The sequence below is a fragment of the Amblyomma americanum genome, chromosome 3, assembly GCF_052857255.1.
Source record: "Amblyomma americanum isolate KBUSLIRL-KWMA chromosome 3, ASM5285725v1, whole genome shotgun sequence".
Taxonomy (NCBI): Eukaryota; Metazoa; Arthropoda; class Arachnida; order Ixodida; family Ixodidae; genus Amblyomma; species Amblyomma americanum.
The window spans coordinates 26,994,814-27,017,736 of NC_135499.1; the positions used below are offsets into that span (position 1 = coordinate 26,994,814).

Genomic DNA, 22,923 nt, shown 5'->3' on the forward strand with positions numbered 1-22,923 from the left:
ACAATTTTAGCACATACATTTAATTTAAATTTTGATTGCGGTGTTCCCACGGCGCATGGAAATTGCTAAAGTGACAGCTTTGTATAATAAAGGTGATAAGCTTTGCGTTTCAAATTACAGGCCAGTTTCTGTGCTGCCAATCTTTTCTAAAGGACTGGAAAAAATTATCCACATGAGAATATTATGCTTTTGTGAAAAACACCAAATAATAACAGATTCTTAGTTTGGTTTTATCAAACATAAATCTACTGAGACAGCATTACTAAGCCAAAAAGTGTATATCTTACAGTGTTTCGAGGAAAGGAAACTTGCCATTGGTGTTATTATAGATTTTTCGCAGGCTTTCGACTATATCAGTCATAATATACTTTTGGCAAAACTGTTCGACTACGGCTTTAGGGGTCGTGTTCATGCGCTTCTTTCGTCATATCATGCACACCGCTTTCAGTTTGTGTGTATTAATAGCTGTCGATCCTCAGTAAAAAAGAGTTAGTGCTGGCGTACCTCATGGAAGTATCCTTTGACCGCTTCTTTTTAACCTATATATAAATGATATCGTTAATCAATGCCTACATGCGAAGTGTGTTATGTATGCAGATGACGTCTCACTGTTCTTCTCATTAAGCATATGTGAAGATGTGATAAACGAGGCAAATAGGATACTAAGTATACTCCATCTATGGTCCCTTAATAGACAATTGAAAATTAATGTAAATAAATCTAAGGCTATTATATTAAAACCAAAAAATAAAAACATTATTCAACCATGCCATCTTAAGCTAGGTCTGGAAACAATAGAAATTGTAGACAATATTAAGATATTAGGGGTACATTTCAATAGTCAGCTAAGCTGGGATAATTATGTTAACGCTGTCCTCAGTAAGCTTTCTCGTGTCACAGCTATCATTAACCGGCATCGTTACTTACTTCCATTAAAAGTTTAACTTTTCCTGTATAATTCGCGCTTTATGTCCCAAGTAAACTATGTGACCTTAGTTTGAGGAACAACTACAGGTACCACTAAAAATAAGATTTACGTTTTACAGAAGAAGGCTCTACGTGCAATAGTCAACGTCGGTTCAGATATAAACACGTGCGACTTATTCCGCCAGTTCATTGTCGTAAAAGTATCTGAAATGCATAATGCTAGGCTGGCTGAAAGATATAAGAAAGACCTAAGACAAAATGTGAATTACTTGCGTGACACGGCACACCTTTCGCTAAATAAACAAGTTTACCCTAGCAGACACAGCGAACTGAGGCATATTCCAACATGCCGCACCAATATATGGTACATATAGCCTAGAAAACACGCTGCCCCGTCTTTTAAATAGGTTTCATGCTGCAAAACTTGATGTATCACGAGCATGCCGCAAAAATATACAGGATGTATGTGCTACTTTTTAGATTTCACCATGCTTTCACTGCTTCCTTATCTGTTTTGTTCCATAAAGTGTTGACCTGATTTGAATAACCAATGACATGTTTTTCTGTGAAGTACATTTTTCTTTTGCTTTTTTTTATCATTTTTTGTGCACGCTTCATTTCCTCACTGTTTTTTTAAGGATTTTTGTGTACATATGTTGCCTGCTGCCCTGCAATGTAGGGGCCGATGGGCATGTCAAGCCACAATTTCTGGCATTTTTCCCTCGACCCTCACAATGTACACATGGGAAATAAATTGAATTGAATTACAAATTGAAAACAGCCATGCCTTGAATTAGCGACACGTCTGTCACCCTATTTGCGTTTTATCCATTACCCACTCTTTTTATTTCTTTCAATTACGGTCATCTTATTCCTTTCCATAAATGGCTCTGTATTCCTCAACGTGAATTCAGGGATTTTTGTTTACCTTCAAGTTGCTACTCCAAAGGCGAAGGCAGTTTGCAGGATACACCTCTTCGCCCTCCCATGAGCCATCGGTCCTCGAAAATCATAGCTAAACTATCCCTATTCAGAATGGTTAGCAGCTACGAGGCATAATTCACAATGGCGGCCTGTGCGCATCTACATGTGTGTGGCACTGTCCGCTGGATCATTGGTCCGCGCCTTGCTTTCGTTAGTCTCTTCGCGGCTGCTCGGACATGAGGGCCGGGCAAAAACTGTTAGGCCTCATAAAGATACATGCACATATATCGCGTATATACATCTAGATACTCGTATACAGCGTATGGAAATTTTCACGTAATAAAAGTGGAGGATTATTTTAAGCAATTTAGGTTCCCCTGAGGCTGCTCGAGATACGTTCTCGACGCCAATCTTGGTCGCATGCACTGCGACCGCGCCTCTAAAATTCGACACCCTACCGAATAAAGAAACTGAACGCCAAGGCACTGCGGCTGAAAATCTTTTGCGGAGACGGCTCTGTTGCTTCGGAGCTGTGCTTGTTGCGGCTCTGGTTTAGATACGCAATCATCGTCGAGAGTTTATAATGCCAGAATTCGTTTATAATCATGTCGACCACATTCTCAGCAACTTATTTCTGACAGCATCCGAAATCTGGCTACACCTTCGCCTATGCGAACCTAGAAACATGACAGAGCTCACTGATCAAATACATGCCTGTAATAAAATAATTTCATGGTTGCCATTGGTACGCTTGGACTGCGTTAGAGCAGGAGCGTATGCATTCTGCACAGTGTTTTGTTGCTGTGTTTCGCTTCTGTTCCCCTGCTTGGCCACAGTGAAAGGTCACTTCGGTCACTGTCAAGCCGGTCCCGTTTTCGCCGATGGGTGGTGGCAGTATATAGCGGAAGCTGCCCTTTATGTCGAAACACTTGGCTAAGACCGAGCGCGTAGCCTCACTTGTACTCTGGCAGACACAGTCGGGGTGAATGTTCGCCCGTGCGCGACTCTTTTCCCGCCTTCTTTGTGTAAATAGTTTGTGTATATTCCTCTCGCCCTATCCTCTCTTCCTGTTGCCTCACCTCTTTCATTTCATTTCTCCATTCTGCCTGATGTCCTTTATTTCCGCTGCCTCAGCTCAGGTGCTTCAGTGTCACTCATAATGGCAAAGCCTTTAGCGAAAAAAACGAGGACGTGAGAGGAAGACGGGACAGCGCTGTCCCGTCTTCCTCGTTTTTTTGCGCTAAAGACTTTGCCATTATAAGTGAACAGTACCAACTAGCCCAAGAATCAGCATTGTTGAGCTTCAGTATCGATGGCAGAGGCCGGGGCTTGCAGAAATCTTTTCCTTCCTTTTTATTATTATTTTAATAAAACCACTTACTAATACTGCTCCGACTGGTTGCCGCTCTCAGCGCGCTTAGAGGAGGAGAAAATAAATTTGTTGAAAATTGACGGAAATAATACGCTTAATAATTGCAAACGCCCACCGGAAACTCTGAATGCACTGTCGGGCAAAGATGCTTCCGGCTGAGCACAAAAGTGACCAGAGTGAGACCTAAAGCTTTTTCCGCTATAGATTTTATCTATTACCGGAAGTTCTGCATGGGTTTTGACACAAATGTGCAGCCGCAGATATAGAAAGATGTAGATGCAAATGAATTCCTACAATAAATTCAGGTAGCAGAGCGGCCACGCTAACGGTCGAACTTGCGTGTGGCACATACCATCCAGCACGCTAGTTTCTTTGCTCATTATTAAGGTAGTACATATTACGTATAAAACTTCGCCCACACTTGCCTTTCCAAGTTTGAGAATCTCCATTGCAGACGAATTCGCGAATTTCCAAAAATAGTCTTTGTTCTTTGTCATCTGTGAGGCCTCCATGGCTGCGAGTGTCTGCACAAGTTTTGCAGGGCCAAGATTGGTTGTACTTTGTTCTGAAAAAACGTGAAAATCAAGTTACAAGCTGCAACTCGCTTCTTAGTTGGTGAACACTTATTGCGCACCCATTCAGTAGAGCGCATGAGCTCTGCGTTTCAAGCTGACCTGTTGTGAATTCTTATAGTTCCTGAAGCACAAGAACATTAGAAATCTGGCTAAGCAGCCAGACAGTTGAGTGCATAAGCGCTGGGAATCGAAGCTAAGGACCCTGGTGATACACGGTGCATTTGAAAAACAGTTAAAAACTCTACACTGTGAGTTTGGCCGCATTAATAAAACATTATCGCAAAAAGGAAAGGAGTTTTTTTTTATTAACAAAAGTGGCAAGCTCTCAGGAAGAAAATTGAGAGCCAGTGTAAGGGCATATTCTTTAGGTCTTTAGCACACCTAAATTTTTACATTCATTCACCAGACATGCATCCTAGGCGTTTTGAAAACATTTCACAGGTATAGAGGAGAAATATAATGGCTGAACACAAACCGCACAAACAAGTGAGGAATTTTAGTAACAGCGCCTATTATCTTTTTAACACCCCCTGATTATACGAAAAGCTAATTTAGAGGATTTCCTGTGGAAATTTCCATGAAATGCATGCTTATCTGAGTCCTTTGACCTAGCATTAGAGGTTCATCCTCCCACAAATGAATGAGATAAAAATGTACAACAGAGAAATTGCCTTGATCAGTGCAAAGCTGGCCGTTAGAATTTTCAGCAGTGCAGGTGCCCTTGGCAAAGTTTGTTTACCGCAATAAAAACTGGTACTTACTGCCACTTGGCATAAGTCTGTGTGAAGCTTTAGGAGGTGAAGCGCTTCCGGTTTATCTTACATTTATCTATTTATTTAAGATATTCTAACGGCCGCTTCGTGTATTACATAAGGAGCGATTCATAATACAAAACACAGCTCCGTTACCATACACAACACAAAAGGCTGAAAACAACAATAAGCATGCAAGCTTAGAAGTGGAAAAATACAGAAAGAACGGAAAAGAAGCAAAATAAATCAGAAAGAATAAGAAATTATTCCTTTAGCAAGTTCGAAACACAGAGTAACGTTTCTCAGCATGTACAGGCAACGCAAGGACACGAAAAATAAACAAAATAAATAAAAGGTTTAAAGATTCTAAAAGTGAAAAAAAATCTGCTTGTAAGGATGATGGTTCACTGATAACAGCAATACTAGAAAGACATGAGTTTCTTCTAGAGTGAAAATAGGTTTATCGTCCTTGATAGTATCTACGCCGGCCGAGATGTGCGGCTTGGAAATATATACGAACATGCAAATGGTGTGGTGCTGCGGTATAGCACATAAAAATTATAAACAGCTTAATGTTTTGCGCATAACTAATGTGGGGGATTGTGTGATATTTTCATTACTGATATTGAGGCTTTATTGAGATACAATTATAAATCCGTGGCAGCACTACTGCGGTCCTGTGAAACTTGGAGATTGAGCTATGATAGGATATGAAAAAGCACCAAACCGTTCTGAGACAGCAAATTTGGTGGTTTAAATAGAGCGTCACGCAAACATGAAAACAAGGGGAGAATGGTAATGAATGCACCCTAGCAACATATGCTATGCCACCATTTATATTTTCTCTGCTTGCACTGTAGCGTTGTAAACCTTTATAATTCTATTTTGGCTGCATTTCTCTCAGGCCTTTCAAAAGGAGCCTAGCATTGCGCACAGAAAAAAAATATTAATTAACCCGCCCTATCGGAAAACGCAGTGCCACTGAAACAGTGTATGCCAGTGTCATACCTTATTATCAGGCCGGTTTGGTACTGCGTAAAACTGTATACTGGCACACTTGACAGCACTGCATACTGCCAAACTGGGTAAAACTGCATGACGACGCAATGGCAAGCTGGTACACTGCCAGCGGCTCTCCAGCAGGGTGCAACACTCGATATTAGAACCCTGGCACAGATGCACCAAATTGCTAGCCAAATAACGACATGCCAGCCCTGTTCAAAAGGAACGAGCGATGCCCCATCTCCAAGCACTGAAAAACACAGTTTCGCACAATTAGCACATTTTTATTCGGTGTCAAGAGCTTCAAACGCAGGCTTACACCCGCCACTCAGAAGGTGTTGATGAGCTGGACTTCATACCAATGTTGTTGAATTCTTCAACACAATTTAAATGCCCGCCAAGTACCATATCATGTTTTTCTGCCTTTCTTTAGAGTACCAGTCATGATAGCCCGTGCGAAGCCCTAAGATACCTGGAAAAGCAACCAGTGGACAAAGTCATAAATTCATTCGCTTTAAATTCAATATCTGGAATGAAAAATGCATCCAATGTCAGCATCTGCTAGAAAAATAAACTTAGTTATGAAGTAGGCATTTTTAGTTATTCCCCACAAAAGTTACCTTAAATTTCTGCTCAAATAAATAAGGACATGGCACTACATAGCATTCGCTGCTCTATTTCGAAGCAGAAATATAAAAGTTAGAAATTTATTTTAGAGGCTCTGTGTAGCATGCCACATAAAGAGCACCTACATATCAATTTCTTTGGCGGTTGCGCGGCTGCGTTTGGGTTAATGTTAATGAGTACTTACTCCTTTATTTAGTAATTGGTTCAATTTGCCGTAGCAATATACAAAGTGGTTCAGGAAAACCTTCTGCTAATCTTTAAAACAAATCTTTATGGTGTAGACGACGCCTTTTGCAGCACCGTAATATTAGCGCTTGTGAACGTCAAAAAATAGGTGCATCAGGTAACTATAGTCGGAAAACACCGAGAACTAGGTGGTAGATGCGGCTGAAAGGTGGCCCTCCAGCAAACGGCTTCGTCCAATTGCCACAACCGTGTGATTAATTCATGAATAATCTCAAGGTGCCATGGTAAAATCTCCTCTCAGGCTGTGTGATAGGGATTAACCTCAGATTAACCACATCATCAAAATCGGTCGGCATCATTGGCTGGAGGGCCTCCCGGTAGACTATATTGTAAAGGAGTATGACTATAGTAAGCCAGTAAACTAAATTAGAATAGTTACATTTTACCTGTCACAGATGGGTTCCTGTCAGCAATTCGTGGTTTACAGCTTGGCATTACTAGTTGCAAAAAAGCAAAATAAAGTGTTGCCACTTTCGCGTGTAATTCAAAAACTATGTACCGGTGATGGGCGCACAGTGGCACCCATCTATGCATGTCACTCCATGGAGAACATGCCACATTTAAGCCGCACTGATCCCACACAACACCCTCCACGTCACTCCACAGTGCATGTGCCACGTAATCAAATGTGTCTGCCTGCACCACAGTGCTCGCCACTACTCGCTGGTCCTGCTGAGGCAGGGCAGAGACTGTCATGTGGCGCACGCAGGTGTTGCTGTTTGCCCATTGCAGGTGCGCAATTTTCGAACCACTTGTGAAACTTCAAATCTGTTCAGCCACAATCCTGACGGTATTCCTGATATCGCTATTATAGCGTGCTACAAATCACTTATTGCAATCAGATGCTTATCTCTATTAGGCAATGAGTTAACTAGTCAATTACTAGAATTTTGTTAACCATGCTTACTAGTTATCATGATCCATCTATTCTCTGATGTCTGCCAACACTGATATTACTATGCTGCAATAACAATCTTATTACCTCAAAAAGCCTACCTGCAAAAATGAACTGCAGGCTTCCCTGAAACACGTGAAAAACCTGCTCGACAGTCTGCTAAAAAAAATGTACAACCGCGAGGAAGGTGTTTTAAATCTCCGGAACGCGTACATGCCAATTTCTAGAAGTCACACATGCTTCAAATTCACTAGTGTCTATGATATGCACAGATAAGCGACAATTTCATGGCAAAGAAGCAGCACGAAGAAGCAAGGAACAGAGCTAGGATACTGAAACACAAGAGTGGGCTGACCCTAGCTGGTGAGTTCATCCCTAGTAGTGTTGTGAAACTGGCGAGAGGCGGCGACAAACGAGTGTGGTGATTAACAACCAAATAGTTTGTTGCTACAGGCCGAGTGAACATATGAGGAAACAAATGCAAAGCGAGCACCAAAAAATCTAAAGTGGCTAAAAGCGTTATACTTGCCACATGACAGCGAATTCCTGTGAATGACGCCACAGTGGCAATCACCATACCACTTGTGGCGATTCTTCCCGAAGCTTTGCTTTCTTTCTCTCGCACAGACTCTCAGTTCGTACGAGGCGGAAGAAAGCATACCTACCGTGCTAGCTATCTTGATAAGATTGCACGAAATTATGTGCACACTAGATGCAAACAGTGTTTTGCATGGACATCTCATCAGTATTGACGCGCACGTGATTCCTTACAAACTTTAAGGAAATATTCCCCTATGCTTGACAACAATATTTACGGAATTCCTGGTGTGCTTGGCCTTTTCACTTGAGCGGCAAAACTGATGTAAGCAAAATGTACATATGACCTGAACAATTCGGTGTTCATGCACGCTCTTGCTATCCCGTGCTTGACTAATTTTGAGTGAGCCCACAGGAGAGGAAACAACTCTTCCAGCACTGCCGCAAATAAAGCTTGCTCATACGGCCGTCACAAAACAAAAGTTCCAGATCTAAAAACCTAATCGTGCTGTTAGCAGGAGTCTTTGTGGCCAATTCCAAGTCACTAAGGTTTGAGCACAACATGTGGAAAATCTAAAAAGCAGTTTTCCGACTATTGCTCACGTGGTAAAAAACTACTTTCATCAACATATCATATAACATTAACAATCTTCTCTTCACTGAGCCTGGCTAGAAGGCACCTGTCGTAACAAGCTATGTCAATAAGCACAGGACGAAGGATAGAGCCAGTGAAACGTTAATTATTCAGATCTGTACAGCAAAGGCAAAGCTCGGCAATGTGCTCGTCCCTCCTTCGACAAGCTCTGCTAAGAACTTATCAACCTAAACACAGAATTGATCCAAAATCGAAAATTTGTTTTCTGGAAACCATGTGTGCTGGCATTTGGCCACAGTCACAGAGACGCTTGTTTCCATCCAGAAGGCTCACTCCAAATTATTCAAGTGGGGGATAGCAAAAGCATGCACGAAAGCCCGATTGTTCAGGTCATGCATCCATTTAGTGAACGCCAGTTTCAGTGCCCAAACGAAGATGCTAACCACTATAGAATTCTCGTTAAAGTTGTTGTCAAGCGCTGGGGCTTCTTTGCCTGGAGACTGCAAAACCCTGAAGCATGTGCATGTCAACCCTGACGAGCAACCTACGCAAAACACTTCATATGCACAAGGGTGGAAACTTGGGCGAGTCGGTAACGATGATCCATGGTATATGGGGAGCGCAAAAACGGCACAAGGGACAAAGAAAGACGGACAACACAGGCGCCTGTGTTGTCCGTCTTTCTTTGCCCGTTGTGCCGTTTTTTCGCTCCCCATATACCATACTTCATATGCATATGCAGACAAAGTTTTGCGTAAAACAACGTCTTACGGGGGCAAGTTGGTAACTGTTCATCTCTGGTTACAGGCGCGAAAACAGACACAACACAAGGCAGAAAGACGGGACGGAGAGCTCTGTCCCGTCTTTCTGCTTTGTGTTGTGCCTGTTTTCGCCCCTGTAACCAAAAATGAAAAGTTTTTCGTGCTATGTAAGTGAGCATTAAAGGACACCAGAAGGTCGAAATTTCCGGGCCCCTTCACTACGGCGTCTGTCATAGCCCGAGTCCCTTTGGGACGTTAAACCCCCACAAACCAAGCCAAATTTTTGCAAAACCTGAACAAGACTGCAAGCAGAGTAAGTGTTAGAGTGCCTTTTACTACATAGGACAACCAAAAACTGCATCTGGAAGAACGAAAAGCGGCAGGAAGAAGCACTAGAGCTACTTTGTCACTGCAGAGCCATTTACAGGAATCCGCTATGGTGTGGCAAATTTGACATCAGCAAGAAAAAACGATTCATCAATGATCACCTACACAATCGCTAGAATGATACTTACATTTTAAGGTACTTTGTATCCAATTGCATACAATGCAAATTCAGAGCATTTGCAGGGAGCAAGCAAGAGCTCTTTTGTGCTAAGAATACTTCAATAGTGCCTTTCTCATTTCGATAAATTTAACGCAACTGAAAGTTCGGTGTTAAGATGGTATGGAAACTTTCACAGTATTTGTTCCGAGGTTTGCTGTGTGAACAGTTGTATTGTGGCGGGTTAATTTACGCTTCATGACCACCAATAGGCAAGCCAAATATAAAACCTCACCTTCCTGGCATTCCTGCTCCTCTACATGGTAGATGAAGTGCAGCGCTACCAGCTTTCCTCATAATAATAAAGTCGAGCCGCTTATAACGGCCGCTTATAATTCATAATCTGTCATTTTTCTTCTCGTCACAAGGTAAGGGCCCTTTCATTGCATCAGTATCGTAGCAGGATGAGAACCCTTTCGCCCGGATTCAGACTTCTGTGAGTGGCTTTCTTGTCATAGTAGCGCTTATAGAGTTCGCGCGCCCTTTCCAGGGATTGATGTGCAAGCGTGCATGTTTCCTCCAACTTGTCCTGCAACTCAAGAACGTATGTGTATATTGTTTTGAGATCTGACGCAATCTTTTGATTAGTCCGCAGCTCCTTGAATATTGTAAGTGGACTTCTAACGGTTCTTCCATAAAACATCTCGAAGGGCGATAAACGAAGACTCATTTGCGGTACTTCGCGGAAAGCGAACAAAAGAGCTCAGAGATATCTATCCCAATTAGTAGGTCTCTCCTGGCACATTTTCCTCATCCTATTTCTGAGGGTGCCGTTGACCCGTTCTACAATCTCATGACACATGGAATGGTATCGCGTTCTTAGAAACTGCCTATATTACAAAAGGCAGTTAGCCTCCTTCATTAATCCCGACGTGAAGTTTGAGCCCCGGCCCCTCAAAATTTCCCTCGGGAAACCAAAACGCGAGAACATCTCCACAAGCCCCTCCGCCACATGGATACTTCAATAGCCTTCAATGGAATAGAGTCAGGATAACGAGTAAGTCAATCAGGGTAAGCACATATGTTGCCTCTGGCGGATACTGGAGAGAATTGCCCCACAATGTCAATAGCCACTCTTTGAAACGGTAGGTCGACGGCTGGAATCCTGTCCAGAGGTACGGGACAAACTCTTCCCCTTTGAACTGTGCGCTGGCACACGTCACACGAGCGAACAAAGCGCTTAACGTCACTGTGGAAACCTGACCAGAAGCACTCCTCGGTGATTCTAGACACCGTTTTTAGAACAACCTGGTGCCCGGCCATAATGGCGTCTTGTCTTAAGCTTAACACTGTCTCTCTCATATCTTTCGTTAGCACCCCAGCTGTTGGGCCCGCATTCCCGAGCTAAATATGCATTCCCTGTGCAGAATACCGGTTCACAATTAATATCCGTATGGCGTACGACTCCTCTTTCTTTTCACCTTTTCCCCAACTCTTTCGAAGCAGGCTTTCAAGCACGGGTCTTCTCTTTGCCTAACTACAAGTTCGCCCGGTGTTACGCTCAGACACATCGTAACGGGAGCAGTGAGCGGACACTGCGCTGCTCGGGCTGCCACTTGGTCTGTCTCCAGTGCCGACGAGAAACTGACTGCCCCACCACCCGCCTGAGCTGTCATGGGCGTTACCTCCTTTGGCTGTTCCTCAACGTCTAGCATCCCCCAGTCGGGATCGGAGTCCACGACACTTCTTGCGCCCGTAATGTTTTCCAGGATGACATCTTTGATTGGTTGTTCTACGCATTTCGCCACTACCTGTCCACTATAATATGGCTTGGGCACTGGAATCCAGGCTTCAGGAAGGTAACTTACTGTGCTATCTATAAGAGTGATGGCCGAGGCTTGCCGTGTAAGATCCTCGTCCTTCACCAGGCTTCTCCGAACCAAGACTGTGTTGGCTCTTCTGCTGTCTCTAAGCACCAATATAGAACGGTCCCCTATTTGCCCAACCACCACCGGCATTGCTGCTTTCGACTTAGGTGTTCCACTCACTGCCTCATTTTCCAACGGCGTTCGCTCTCTTTCTAGCTGTGGAACTTCTGGTGGTGTGGCAAGTTCTACCCGAGAGACGACAACGCATGCGGTTTGGTCCTGTGTTCTATGTCGGCACTCCCATCCACAGTATGTCCTCTCCTCTTATAACCTTCACAAAAAACCTGTGATACTGGTCCGACAATCAGCTGCACGGTGTGCTACCTTGCCACAGAGGAAACAGCTGTGTGTCGACTTCGATGCACCACCATAGGTTCTTGGTTTTGTCTCATCTTTCTCTAGGACCATTTGAGCTTCCTCCTTTGCCTTACTCATACTTCTCAGCCGTTGAGAATCGGGGAATTGGGCCGGAGTGTCGGCAAACTCTAAAATGAACACGACTTTCTTTCAGGAATAGCGCTAGCTTTGTACCGCAAGATGCTAAAAACTGCTCTCTCACCAGCCAGTCACGCAACCCGTCAAAACTCTTTTCTGTGTTTGACATATCAAGTCACCTCTCGAAATAGTTGGTCAGCGTGCAGGAAAACTGCTTAGCGGTTTCACAATCCTCGGGTTTCGCAGTGTGAAATCTCTCGCCAAAACCGTCTGCCGTAAGCATAAATCCTCGGAGGAATGCCTTCTTGACTTTCTCGTAGTCCATAGAATCAGCACCAGTCATCTTCCCAAACACATTCAGCGCCTTTCCGACTAAACACATGCTCAATGCTGTAGCCCATTCACTGCGCTCCCAGCCTTGCCCCAAAGCTATCCGCTCGAATCGTTGCAGATATGCTTCTAAATCGTCTCTTTTGTCATGAAAAGGAGCCATCAGCTTTCTTGGACAAACTCTGGCCGGTATAGGAAATTTTGTACCGGCTAAGGTACGCTGTTCATCGTCCGTGATCACAAAACCTCCCTCGACATGCGCCTGTTTCCACAAAATAAACTCCTTCTCCCGTTCTATCCTTCTTTTCTCCTGTTCTTCCTCGCGAGCTCTTCTAGCCTCCCGCTCTTCTGCCTCGCGAGCGTCAGCGCTTGTTTGCGCCCTTTCCGCTCTCTGCCTCTTTGCCTCCTATTCATAGTGACGCATCGCCTCTTCCTTGCTTAACCCTAGCTTGAGAGCCAGTTATAACGGTTTTGCGAAATCCAAACTTTCTGACCGCGAGAGATTGGAATGATCCCAGACAAAACAACAAGAATCAAGGAAATGAATCCTGGCAAGCTCGCCACTTATCTTTCTCACGGATCTTCGGACAACACCCGGACTGAATGAATGTTCTAGGCGACAGGTGTATCCACACAGACGCACATTTAATACACCCTACGTGACACAGGCACTAGCACACAAAACAGAAAAACCTAACACAAAACACAGACTACTAATACACACTACTTCGTAACACCAAGTCTACTAGCGTTCGGCGTTGATGGGGCACTGCATGGATCCAGTAGCCGGTATCGAGGTGGCGTTCGAAATGCTCAGGCTGGCGTCGCTGGTGGCGTCGTTGGCTGCGTCGTACGAGCTCCCGGTCTAAGTGCCCGTGGAAGCGATGCTGGTGATGTTGGCATTGTGGGCACCCCCTGGATGGGTGGCTGTCACGGTTCTCCCCGGACAACCTTCGGACCGAAAGAATGGACTAGGTGACAGGTGTACCCATACAGACGCACATTTAATACACCCTACGTGACACAAACACTACCACATAAAAGAAACAAAACTAGAATAAAACACAAAGACTATCAATACACACGACCCGGGAACACTGCTACTAGCGACTACTACTAGCGTTCTACTGTTAGCGGTCGGCGTTCATGCTTGCTGTTGGTTCGGTGCGGATGCGGCGTTTCAAGGGCCCTGTAGCCGGCGTCGACGTGGCGTTCGACGCGCTCAGGCTGGCGTGGCTGGCGTCGCTGGCGGCGTCGTACAAGATCCCGGTCCAAGCGCTCATGGAGGTGATGCCGGTGATGTTGGCGTTAGGGGCACCACCCGGATGGGTGGCAACAGTACTGGAGACACCCCTGAACGTAGCAGGTGGTAGTGTCCTCCGTTGACTCTCCGGAACGGGCTCTGGAACGGCTTGAAATCCGCGGTGCGAAGCTGTAGAACTCGAGATTAGCAGAGCAGTAGTCGGCGTTGCTCTCTTCATGCCGAGGCGTCCCTGACATGCCGGAACCTCCACTCCTCTGTTCTTCCCCTCTCACCGAATGCTTCTTTTTCATCTCCTTTATTCTCTTGGTAATCCACGTCATCCTTATCGCCATCCTGGTAGTCTTCTTCAAACCTCTTTCGTTCATGCCGTTATTTGAGACTCCCTATTATATGTGGCAGTGGCAACAGCGCTGGAGGCACACCTGAAAGTAGCAGGTGGTTGCGTCATCCGTTGACTCCCCGGAATGGGCTTATGAACGGCAGGAAGTCCACTGTGCGACGCCGTAGAACTCTAGATCACCGGAGCCCTAGCCGTCGTTGCTCTCTTCCAGCCGAGGTGTTCCTGACTCGCCGGAGCATCCGCTTCTCTGTTCTTCCCCCCGTGCCACGCTATCCCTCGCGCTTTTGTAACCTTCGCGTTTGTATACGTCATTCTTGCCATCGTCTTGGTCATCTCTTCTCCACCAATCATCTCTTTCCACCTAACCCAATATTTCTTCTTCGTTTTCTTTAGTCGTGGGTTAATACACGTCATTCTTATCGCCATTCTTGTCGTCTTGTCCAAACTTCTTTAGTTTATACTATTTCAAACTTTCCATTATATGTGACAGGTTCCCATGAACGGTTTTACCGGTATTAGCTAAATCGTGCACTTAAAGCAGCTTGTTGCTTTGCCTTGGCGGGAAACATATGTATGACCCTCTACAGAGTTTGGAAAGCGCCGTGGAACGGTCTCCTTTCAACAAGCTGACGCGCATAATGATCTTTTCTGAAAAACAAACGTCAATTTTGTGGGACATCATATTTCTGGCTGTAAAATAAAAGGGTTCTTACTACGAACCTTGGACACAACAAAAGCAATCCGCACTACAATCAGGTTCGTTATAAGTGAGGTCGATTGTATTCAGAATCTCTGTTCTCGTGACCAGCGTACTAGCGACGAAGCGTTCCTTCATGCAAGTGCAGTCATTTCAAGGAGCACTGCTATTTTCCTGTGCTGATAGACCTGGTGTCGGTGTGTACTTCCAATGTATTTCGCTGCTTTCTCTTTAAGTGTTTAGGATAAAGAGACTCGGGTCAGAGTTCGTCGCATGTTCAGCAATGACATAAGCTTGAGATGATATGGGCTCTCATGATCATATGCTGAATAACACAAAGTGTCGTCCCAAGCAGGAAAGGGCAGAATCTAACTCCTCTTTATAGGAAACAACTTTCTGCACTAAAAGTTGGAATTAACATCATCCCTACAAGCAATCCGGTAGCTGATATGTTCACAGAGCAGTTACAGTGAGTGCGAAGGAAGTCTGTGCAATCGTGATATTAGGTGGAGCCGTTCGCAATCTTTCTTACAACCTTACAGAGAAATTATGAGCCACATGATGATGCTTTGAAAAAGGCCGATAAATCTAAAAGAACCTATACTTAGGACTGCTTGAGCCTCTTAAAAGCAATTTTCTTTTCGCTGTATGCATTCACAGTGTTCGTATGAAGTGGTGTTGGCATTGCCGCCGAAGCATACGCGCAGAACAGTAGGCGCAAAAAGGGCTAGACAGAAAAACTGGCCGGGATTGCATATCATCGGCCATCTTCCCGGTCACACATAAAGAGAAGGAACCAGAGTCATGCCTTTGTACATTAGGTGGTAGCTAGCCTCAACTTCTTCGCATTCGCCATGGCCCTTGGTTGCTGGACTCCTCTTTCCGAACCGTCTTGACGCAATTACATCAAAAAACACCAGTTTTTGAAAGCATGTAGCAAATTAAATGCTATGGTGCAGGTTGGGTCAATTGGCATAGCATTCCCTACTTTATTTATGCGGCCAACCCTTTAGCAAAAATTCATTTGGGTGCATTGCATCATAGCCGTCTGTCACCTGCTCTGTATTATCGCAGTTCTTAGGGGTGTTTTCCAAGTTCGCCGCAAGAGTGAGACAGAATATTGCCCCCCCCCCCAGAAAAATAAAAGAAAAAAATGTTTCCACCATTCAGCATAATTCGGCGAACTAACTCATGAGTGGACTCACCCGGGCTCACTCAGGCTCATTTCAGATCATGATCTGAGTTGTGAGTGAGTCCGGACTCACGTTCAGATCTTAATCCGAGTCGTGAGTGAGTTCGGACTCACGTTCAGATCATGGTCTGAGTCGTGAGTGAGTCAATACTCATATTCAGATCGTGATCTGAGTCATGAGTCTGTGCTCACATTCAGATCATGTTCTGAGTCGCGGTGAGTCCGGGCTCGCCTTCAGATCATTATCTGAGTTATGAGTCCGGACTCATGTTCAGATCGTTAAGATGAGTTCTGCTGAGTCCGGGCTGACATTAGGATCATGATCTGAGTCGTGGTGAGTCCGCGCTCACATTCACATCATGATCAGTCGTGGTCAGTCCGGTCGAGTTTCCTGTGCACTCGTAATACTTAGTACGCTTCTGATCAAGATGATGAGGCAAAGCAATTTCATTGTTTCCTGATACGAAATTTCTGTACCTGTTGCACTCTACATTATTACAAACACGAGAAAAGTTTATTGGCCACCACACTTCGTCTCATTGGATATTACCCGTGGCTTGCTCTAACGCGGTTGCTGTAGTTTTTCAGAATAATAACGGCCTGAGGGGCGAGTTGGTGCATGATGAAATGAACGGCTGCGCACATCAGGACACAGACAAGAAAGAGACACCACATGCGCACACTACCAACTGTTTATTCTATGGAAAGGTGGCATATTTAAACAGTTCCGCTCAAGCACGATACTCATCCCATTATCACATCGAACCCAGCACGTGGTATGAAAAGCCGCTACACCAGGTTAACAGACTATATACTGCAGATTAGACTAACAGATATCTCTGATCAAGGGAATTAAACAACGAAACAAAGAGGCCATCTCTTAGCAAAAGCAGTATCAAACAATCGTAGCAACCGCAGAGTCATACAGGAGAAGCAAAAGCAGTCAGAAACAAAAAAATATATAAAGAGTAAAAAGCCAATAACAATCGTAGCAAAAGCAGAGGCAAACATATGAAGCAAAAGCAGTCAGAAAAAGAAAGATAAAACCAATAAAAAAATTAACAACCCACCTAAACAAACAGCCGACGGCCGCTAGAAATGCTAGGCTGAAAAGTAGCACAGAACATGACGTCACAAAAAACTGTCTAGGAAGGAAACTTCAATTCTACGGAGGAATACCGAGGCGTCGCTTACATATGTGCCTCCTTTCTTTTTTATCCTAAAGGCCTCAAGTATTTCACGCGCCATCTGATCGCAACTCCTGCCCAGAATTCTTATTCCGTTAAGCACCGGCTCACACTTGCAGTCCATACAATGGGGAGGCAAATTTGAACCGCCTCCGCTTTCTAACGTTTTCTCATGCTCCCTTGCCCTGTCGTTAGTGCAGCGACCCGTCTGGCCTATGTGGTGGCGCATGTGGTGTCTCTTTCTTCTTTGTGTCCTGATTTGCGCAGCCGTTCATTTCATCTGTAGTTCTTCGTTTGCTGCTTCTTAATTGGTAGCGGAACACATGCAGCGGCCTCAGATCTTACCGTCCCGCGAGCGCCAGCTACAGGCGTCTAGGCCTCTTACTTGGCTTGTTGTGCGAAAACCGCGCTGTAGCCAGAAAGCCGTGACAGACACGCGTGGCAGAATGCGTGGCACAGACGCCGCACGCGAGTGGCGTCATCATTATCAATGCGACTGTCCCCTTCCGAGAAGGGCATGGCGGCTTCCGCAACGATGGAAGCAGGTTTGTGGAAGCCCCTCACACAGATAGCAATGCAGACCACGCTCAAGATGAAAAATGCTCGCCCCTCCACCCCCCCCCCCCCACCCCTTCGCCGCATGCACCCAGCCGTGGCACTGGGCCACTGTCCTACTCCCACCTGACTTGATGCACATACATGTAAACAGTGGCGTGTCACCTCCACGAGACATGTTATAAAATACGATGCTGAATTGTTATATCCAAGTAAACGCGGCTAGAGATTGCAAAAAAAAGGAAAAGTACTCGCCGCCGCGGTGAGTTCGCCTTAAGTTGAATCTCACATCTACAACATGAGGCGGGAGAGCAAAGCTGGCCGGAGGCAGCAGTTGACTGCCGATTAAGTATGCGAGCATTGGAACACAGCGAAACGCGCGAAGTGAGCTCCGGCAGCGAAACAACATTCACCTGCCAAGTTAAATGAAATTTGGTTATTGGGGAAAGGAAACGGCGCAGTATCTGTCACATCTAGGCGTACACCTGAACCGCTCCGTAAGGGAATGGATAAAGGAGGGGTTGGGAGAAGCAAAGGAAAAAGAGGCGCCGTAGAGAAGAGCTGCGGATTAATTTCGACCACCTGGGGATCTTTCCCGTGCACTGACATCGCACAGCACGCGGGCACCTTTGCGTTTCGTTTCCATCGAAAGCGGGCCGCCGCGGTCGGGTTTAACCCGTGTACTCCGGATCAGTAGCCCAGAGCGCTAACCACTGATCCACCGCGGCGGGTCACCTCCCAAGTCCCCGACCACAATTCAGCAACAGGCAGCGCTCTCGCACTTAGGCATCATAAGATTGTTTAAGTGCCCGCATAATAACAATTGGTTTTTGGTGGAAAGGAAATGGCGCAGTATCTGTCTCACATATCGTTGGACACCTGAACCGCACCATAAGGGAAGGGATAAAAGAGGGAGTGAAAGAAGAAAGAGAGAAATAGGTGCCGTAGTGGAGGGCTCCGGAATAATTTCGACCACCTGGAGATCTTTAACGTGCACTGCGATGTCAGTGCACGGTAAAGATCCCCAGGTGCCCGCATAATGGGGGCCAGTTTTCAGAGGCGAGCACCCCTCCTACCTGCAGATGTCGTGTTCGAGCCGTACCGCTGCACAAGCGTCTGTTTGTCCGGGGAGGATCGGTGAAGCTTGGGCCCAAGGTGTTTGGTGGGCCGATCACACACTAGAAGCACAATTTTATTTATTTAGTTATTTACATTTATATTTATATAAATTCATATTATATTTTATATATATATATATATATATATATATATATATATATATATATATATATATATATATATATATATTGTATTATTTATATTATATTATATTTTATATTTATATTATTTTTCAGGCCAACCTCTCTTCCTTTCCTACCAATAAACCCTCTCTCTCTCTCTCTCTCAGTTTTACTCGTGTTCTTGAAGTGCGGATAAGAACGAAAACCACAAAGGATGCAACCCTAACAATGAGCCTATACAGTATGCGTTAGATGGGTTTGGTTAAAAGATAATAACGGAGAATGGGTCGCAGAGAAGAATTGTTGTAGAATAGAAAATTTAGTCTCTTAGAAATGTACATAGCAGTAACGGAAGTAACAGTAACGTAGCAGTTCTGAACAAAGTCCTTACGGGAGGCTCTCGCCGCTCTCCAGAAGGGTTTAATGTATGTATGTTTAAAACAAACGGCCGGATTTAAAAGCTTGATAGTGGGTTTTTTTCTGGACAAAGGGCAGCACAGCATAAAAACAAAAAAGACAATAAATGCAAAAATATTGAAACACCAACCGCAGTTCTTAGCTATAATCTAAAATGTTGTTCCAAAATGGTTAGTGAATTGTATAGCACAAAACAAAGAGTGCAAGTACAGATGCCATAGTCGTCACATTTAAATGTTCCTTCAGGCGCGTAACATTTAGGCTGGCGTAAAACACATTCAGCTGTTCGATGTGTGAGCTTATAGGAGTTGTGAGTCAAGGTTAGACTGGCTTAGACATCAATTGAAATAAGCGAGTGCGCCCGAATGAATGAGCGCAGATGAGTCGTGAGTCGAAATGAGTGAGTCGCGATGAGTCGTGAGACGAAATGAACGAGCCCGATGAGTCTTGAGTCGGAATGAGTGAGCCTAGATCAGTCGTGAGTCCAAATCAGCGAGCCCAGATGAGTGGTGAGTCGAAATGAGTGAGTGAGACCGAATGACTCGTGAGTTGAAATGAGTTTGTGAGCCCAGATGAGTCGCGAGTATGAATGACTCGTGAGTCGTTATAGGTTGTTCGCGTCTGATGATATGTAAGTCTGAGTGAGCCCAAGTGAGTTGAGTTGTAATCCTAAGTGAGTTTGAGTTTATGAGTTCGAGTGAGTCCAGGCCTCTCTGAGAGGAAGTTTTAGGGAGCACGTAGGTTGACTAAATTTTTCGAGTGAGCCTGAGTGAGCACTCGTGATTTTGTCGAGATATGACATTGAGAGGAAGCAGAACAGAAGAGGCAAAAAATGGATCATGAGGCAATTTTTCCCAGCAGTCGAAACGAGAGAAGGTGTGTTGACTGACAACAGTCGGTGGTTATGCACGGCAACAAAATACAGTGCAGCATGCATTGAATTCGCTGTGCGGTAGTCTATGCGTGGCACAAAGTACTCAGAAATTTTTGGAACCTCTCAATGGTGAATGAGTTTGCCATGGAGTGCTAGCCTTACTCTTCGAAAGAGCCCAAAGTTCAACAGCGATTGAGAAACTCAAATGCCCTCAACTCTATTGCTAACTACAACTCACCCTGTGACGTCGGTATTCATGGCTTTGGGTATAACACGGTGTCCAAGTAGTACTAGGTTCCTTTTTTTTTTAAAGCGAAATTAGTACTAGGTTCTTGCTCACAGTTCTATATTACAATATCCATGCGCAACAGTACACTAAAAATTATCTCAGCTTTGCCATCTTTTGGCTCAAAGAAGCTGCAGAGTTGATGCTCATCCTCCAAGGAGCATTTACTTGAAGGGCACAGCAGCATTACATCACCACAAACCGCATGTTCCAAACGCTCCAACACTCCAGCCACACAGTCACAAAGCCAAGGTATACCTCCATACCATCCGTATTAGCAAACATGTGGACACAAATGTTTTTCAGCGATCATACTCCGACAGCAACACAATTTAACCCGAGTCCTGAGCACAGATATACCTGCAAAAAAACTTACAAACACGCACCCAATTTCTATATGCTCCTTGAAAAAATGAGGTGCAATATGACGTGATCTGCAGTGGTAACGTCACATGTCAGTCACTCATTTGTCGCATACCAAAGTGGCACGTGAATGATGTGGCTCCATGTGCAAAAGTAGTCCTCGTGCTTCACACAACAGATCCTCGTGACAAAGGATCAGCAGGGATTCTAGATATGAACAGATTTATGAATCAGCGATACATGTCAGGAGCTTTAACCTCTGTTCGATTTTTGTTTCTTACTGGGGCCTTCTCAGTGTAATGTCACCAACAGAATATGTCATGCGAAAATCCTGATTTCTCAAATGAGAGCCTCGACAGTGCATTCTTGGACTTTGCAAGTAATAGTAAACACAAGCAAAAGCGAAATTCCCGTTTATTTGCTAAGCATCAATGAAGGACTGATCTAGCTGCAAGCTCCTCAGCAGCATTGCTGAAGCAAGCAAACTAAATTGCACTGAACCAGCGTTTTGAGAATGAAAGGCGTATGTGTGCTACAAAAGCGAGAGTTGAACAAGTTGTCAACAGGAAGTGTAGTGAGAGCGACGCTCTTATTGTGGGCACTACTTGTGGGCACTACGTACCTCAGCAGGTCTAACGTCAGGGCTGCCCAGTGATCACCTTGTTGCACGAGAAGGAACAGCACAACAAAAACAAAGATCAATAAAGAAGGACAGCACAAGCACCGACTTAGAGCTAGCTGGTTTCTAACATGCAATACCACTGCGATCTCCAAATGCAACCAGAGCACTTCACGAACAAAGCCGGGTGGCATTCCATTGTCAACTGGCGGGTTTCCTTGAGAGTGCACAAAGAAGGCTGCAACCTTTGAGAGAGTCATGACAGCCTTAAATGTAGAGGGTGGCCACAAATTCATGAAGCAGGAAGCCGAGCAACATCAGAATCAATGCAATTAATTACATTCGTGGCCTACTGCATAGGCTAAGAGAGGTTAGCAGCAAGTATTGAATAAGAATCATATTTCCATAATTTAATAAGTTGAGTAGGAAGGTAGATGGCATCATGGCTGACGATGGCTAATAGGCGTGCTGTTGGTCACTCCTGTCCTTTTGTCCATTGGAAAAAGAATGCTATGTGCTGGCTGCCTCCCTCTTGAAGCCAGATTTATGCTGGCGAAGTGCAAAGGTGTCTAAAAATCTAGATGAAAGAGCACCAAGGGGCTATTCACGCATTTCAGCCAAACTGTTCGACAGTTGGCCGAGGCGTAGTGGTTAGTGAACTTGTTTCACGCGTGGTGGACTAGTGTTCCATTCCCGCTGAATGAACAATTTCTTTTATTTTTTGCATTTTATTTTAAATCACAGTTTATTTTAGTGCAAACAAGTCGTGCTCGCTTAAAAAAGCCAACTGAAACCGAAACAGAAGTTTGCGCAGCGCCGCCTTGCTGCTGCTGTGGACTTCACTTTGTCCAAATATAACACCTGAATCCCCGTGGCACGCAGCGCCAATTTTGAATGCGCGTTTAGAGCACACCCGACGTTACTCTCCAAGCTCCGGTGAGTAATACAAACACGCCTTAAAAACAGTGCTGCGAATTGTTTCGCTCAACTTGACGTCTGCCAGTTGCACAGAGTGCGTCACGCAGACGTACGCTGCCACCTTAGAATGACGTCCTGTGGGCGAGTTAGTGCATGACTGAAAAAACTGCTGCACAACGAAGAGAACACAAGCAAGAAAAAGACAACACATTCTCACACTACCGACTGTTCATTGGGACAAAAAGGGCACATTTACAACCCCTACTCACCATGTGACACCACGTATATGATTATGAGGTGGCCTTTATGATTAAAAAGAAGGGGATCACATGCATTGCGGATAGCTCTGTATCTCTGCGAGGTAATGAAATTTGCTATATTGAAACGTTTTTATGAAGAGCCGTGCCGCCAAGAATTCTCTCTCCCTTTCCGGCGTCCGACTCCCAAACCTGGGTTGGGCGGTTGTTTTGGCTTTTATTATTATGTTTCTTTTGTTATTTTATTTTGTTTTCGTGTTGCTTTTGCGTTTAAGGTTTCGACTTCTTTTGCGTCCAATGCTTGACACTGCTTTTGCTATGAT

The 22,923-nt window shown here is 44.8% G+C and overlaps 1 protein-coding gene across 2 annotated transcripts in view; it reads right to left on the minus strand.

The window, feature by feature from the left end:
- Positions 1-22,923, minus strand: part of LOC144124489 (uncharacterized) — a 1,136,493-nt gene that overhangs the window by 803,637 nt on the left and 309,933 nt on the right. Inside the window, exon 3 of one of the 2 annotated variants that reach the window (XM_077657185.1) lies at positions 3,649-3,788. The exons of the other annotated variant lie outside the window; for it this stretch is intronic. Within the exon in view, the coding sequence (XP_077513311.1) occupies positions 3,649-3,788 (140 nt within the window). The remainder of the gene's footprint in view (positions 1-3,648; positions 3,789-22,923) is intronic. 2 annotated transcript variants of the gene reach the window in all.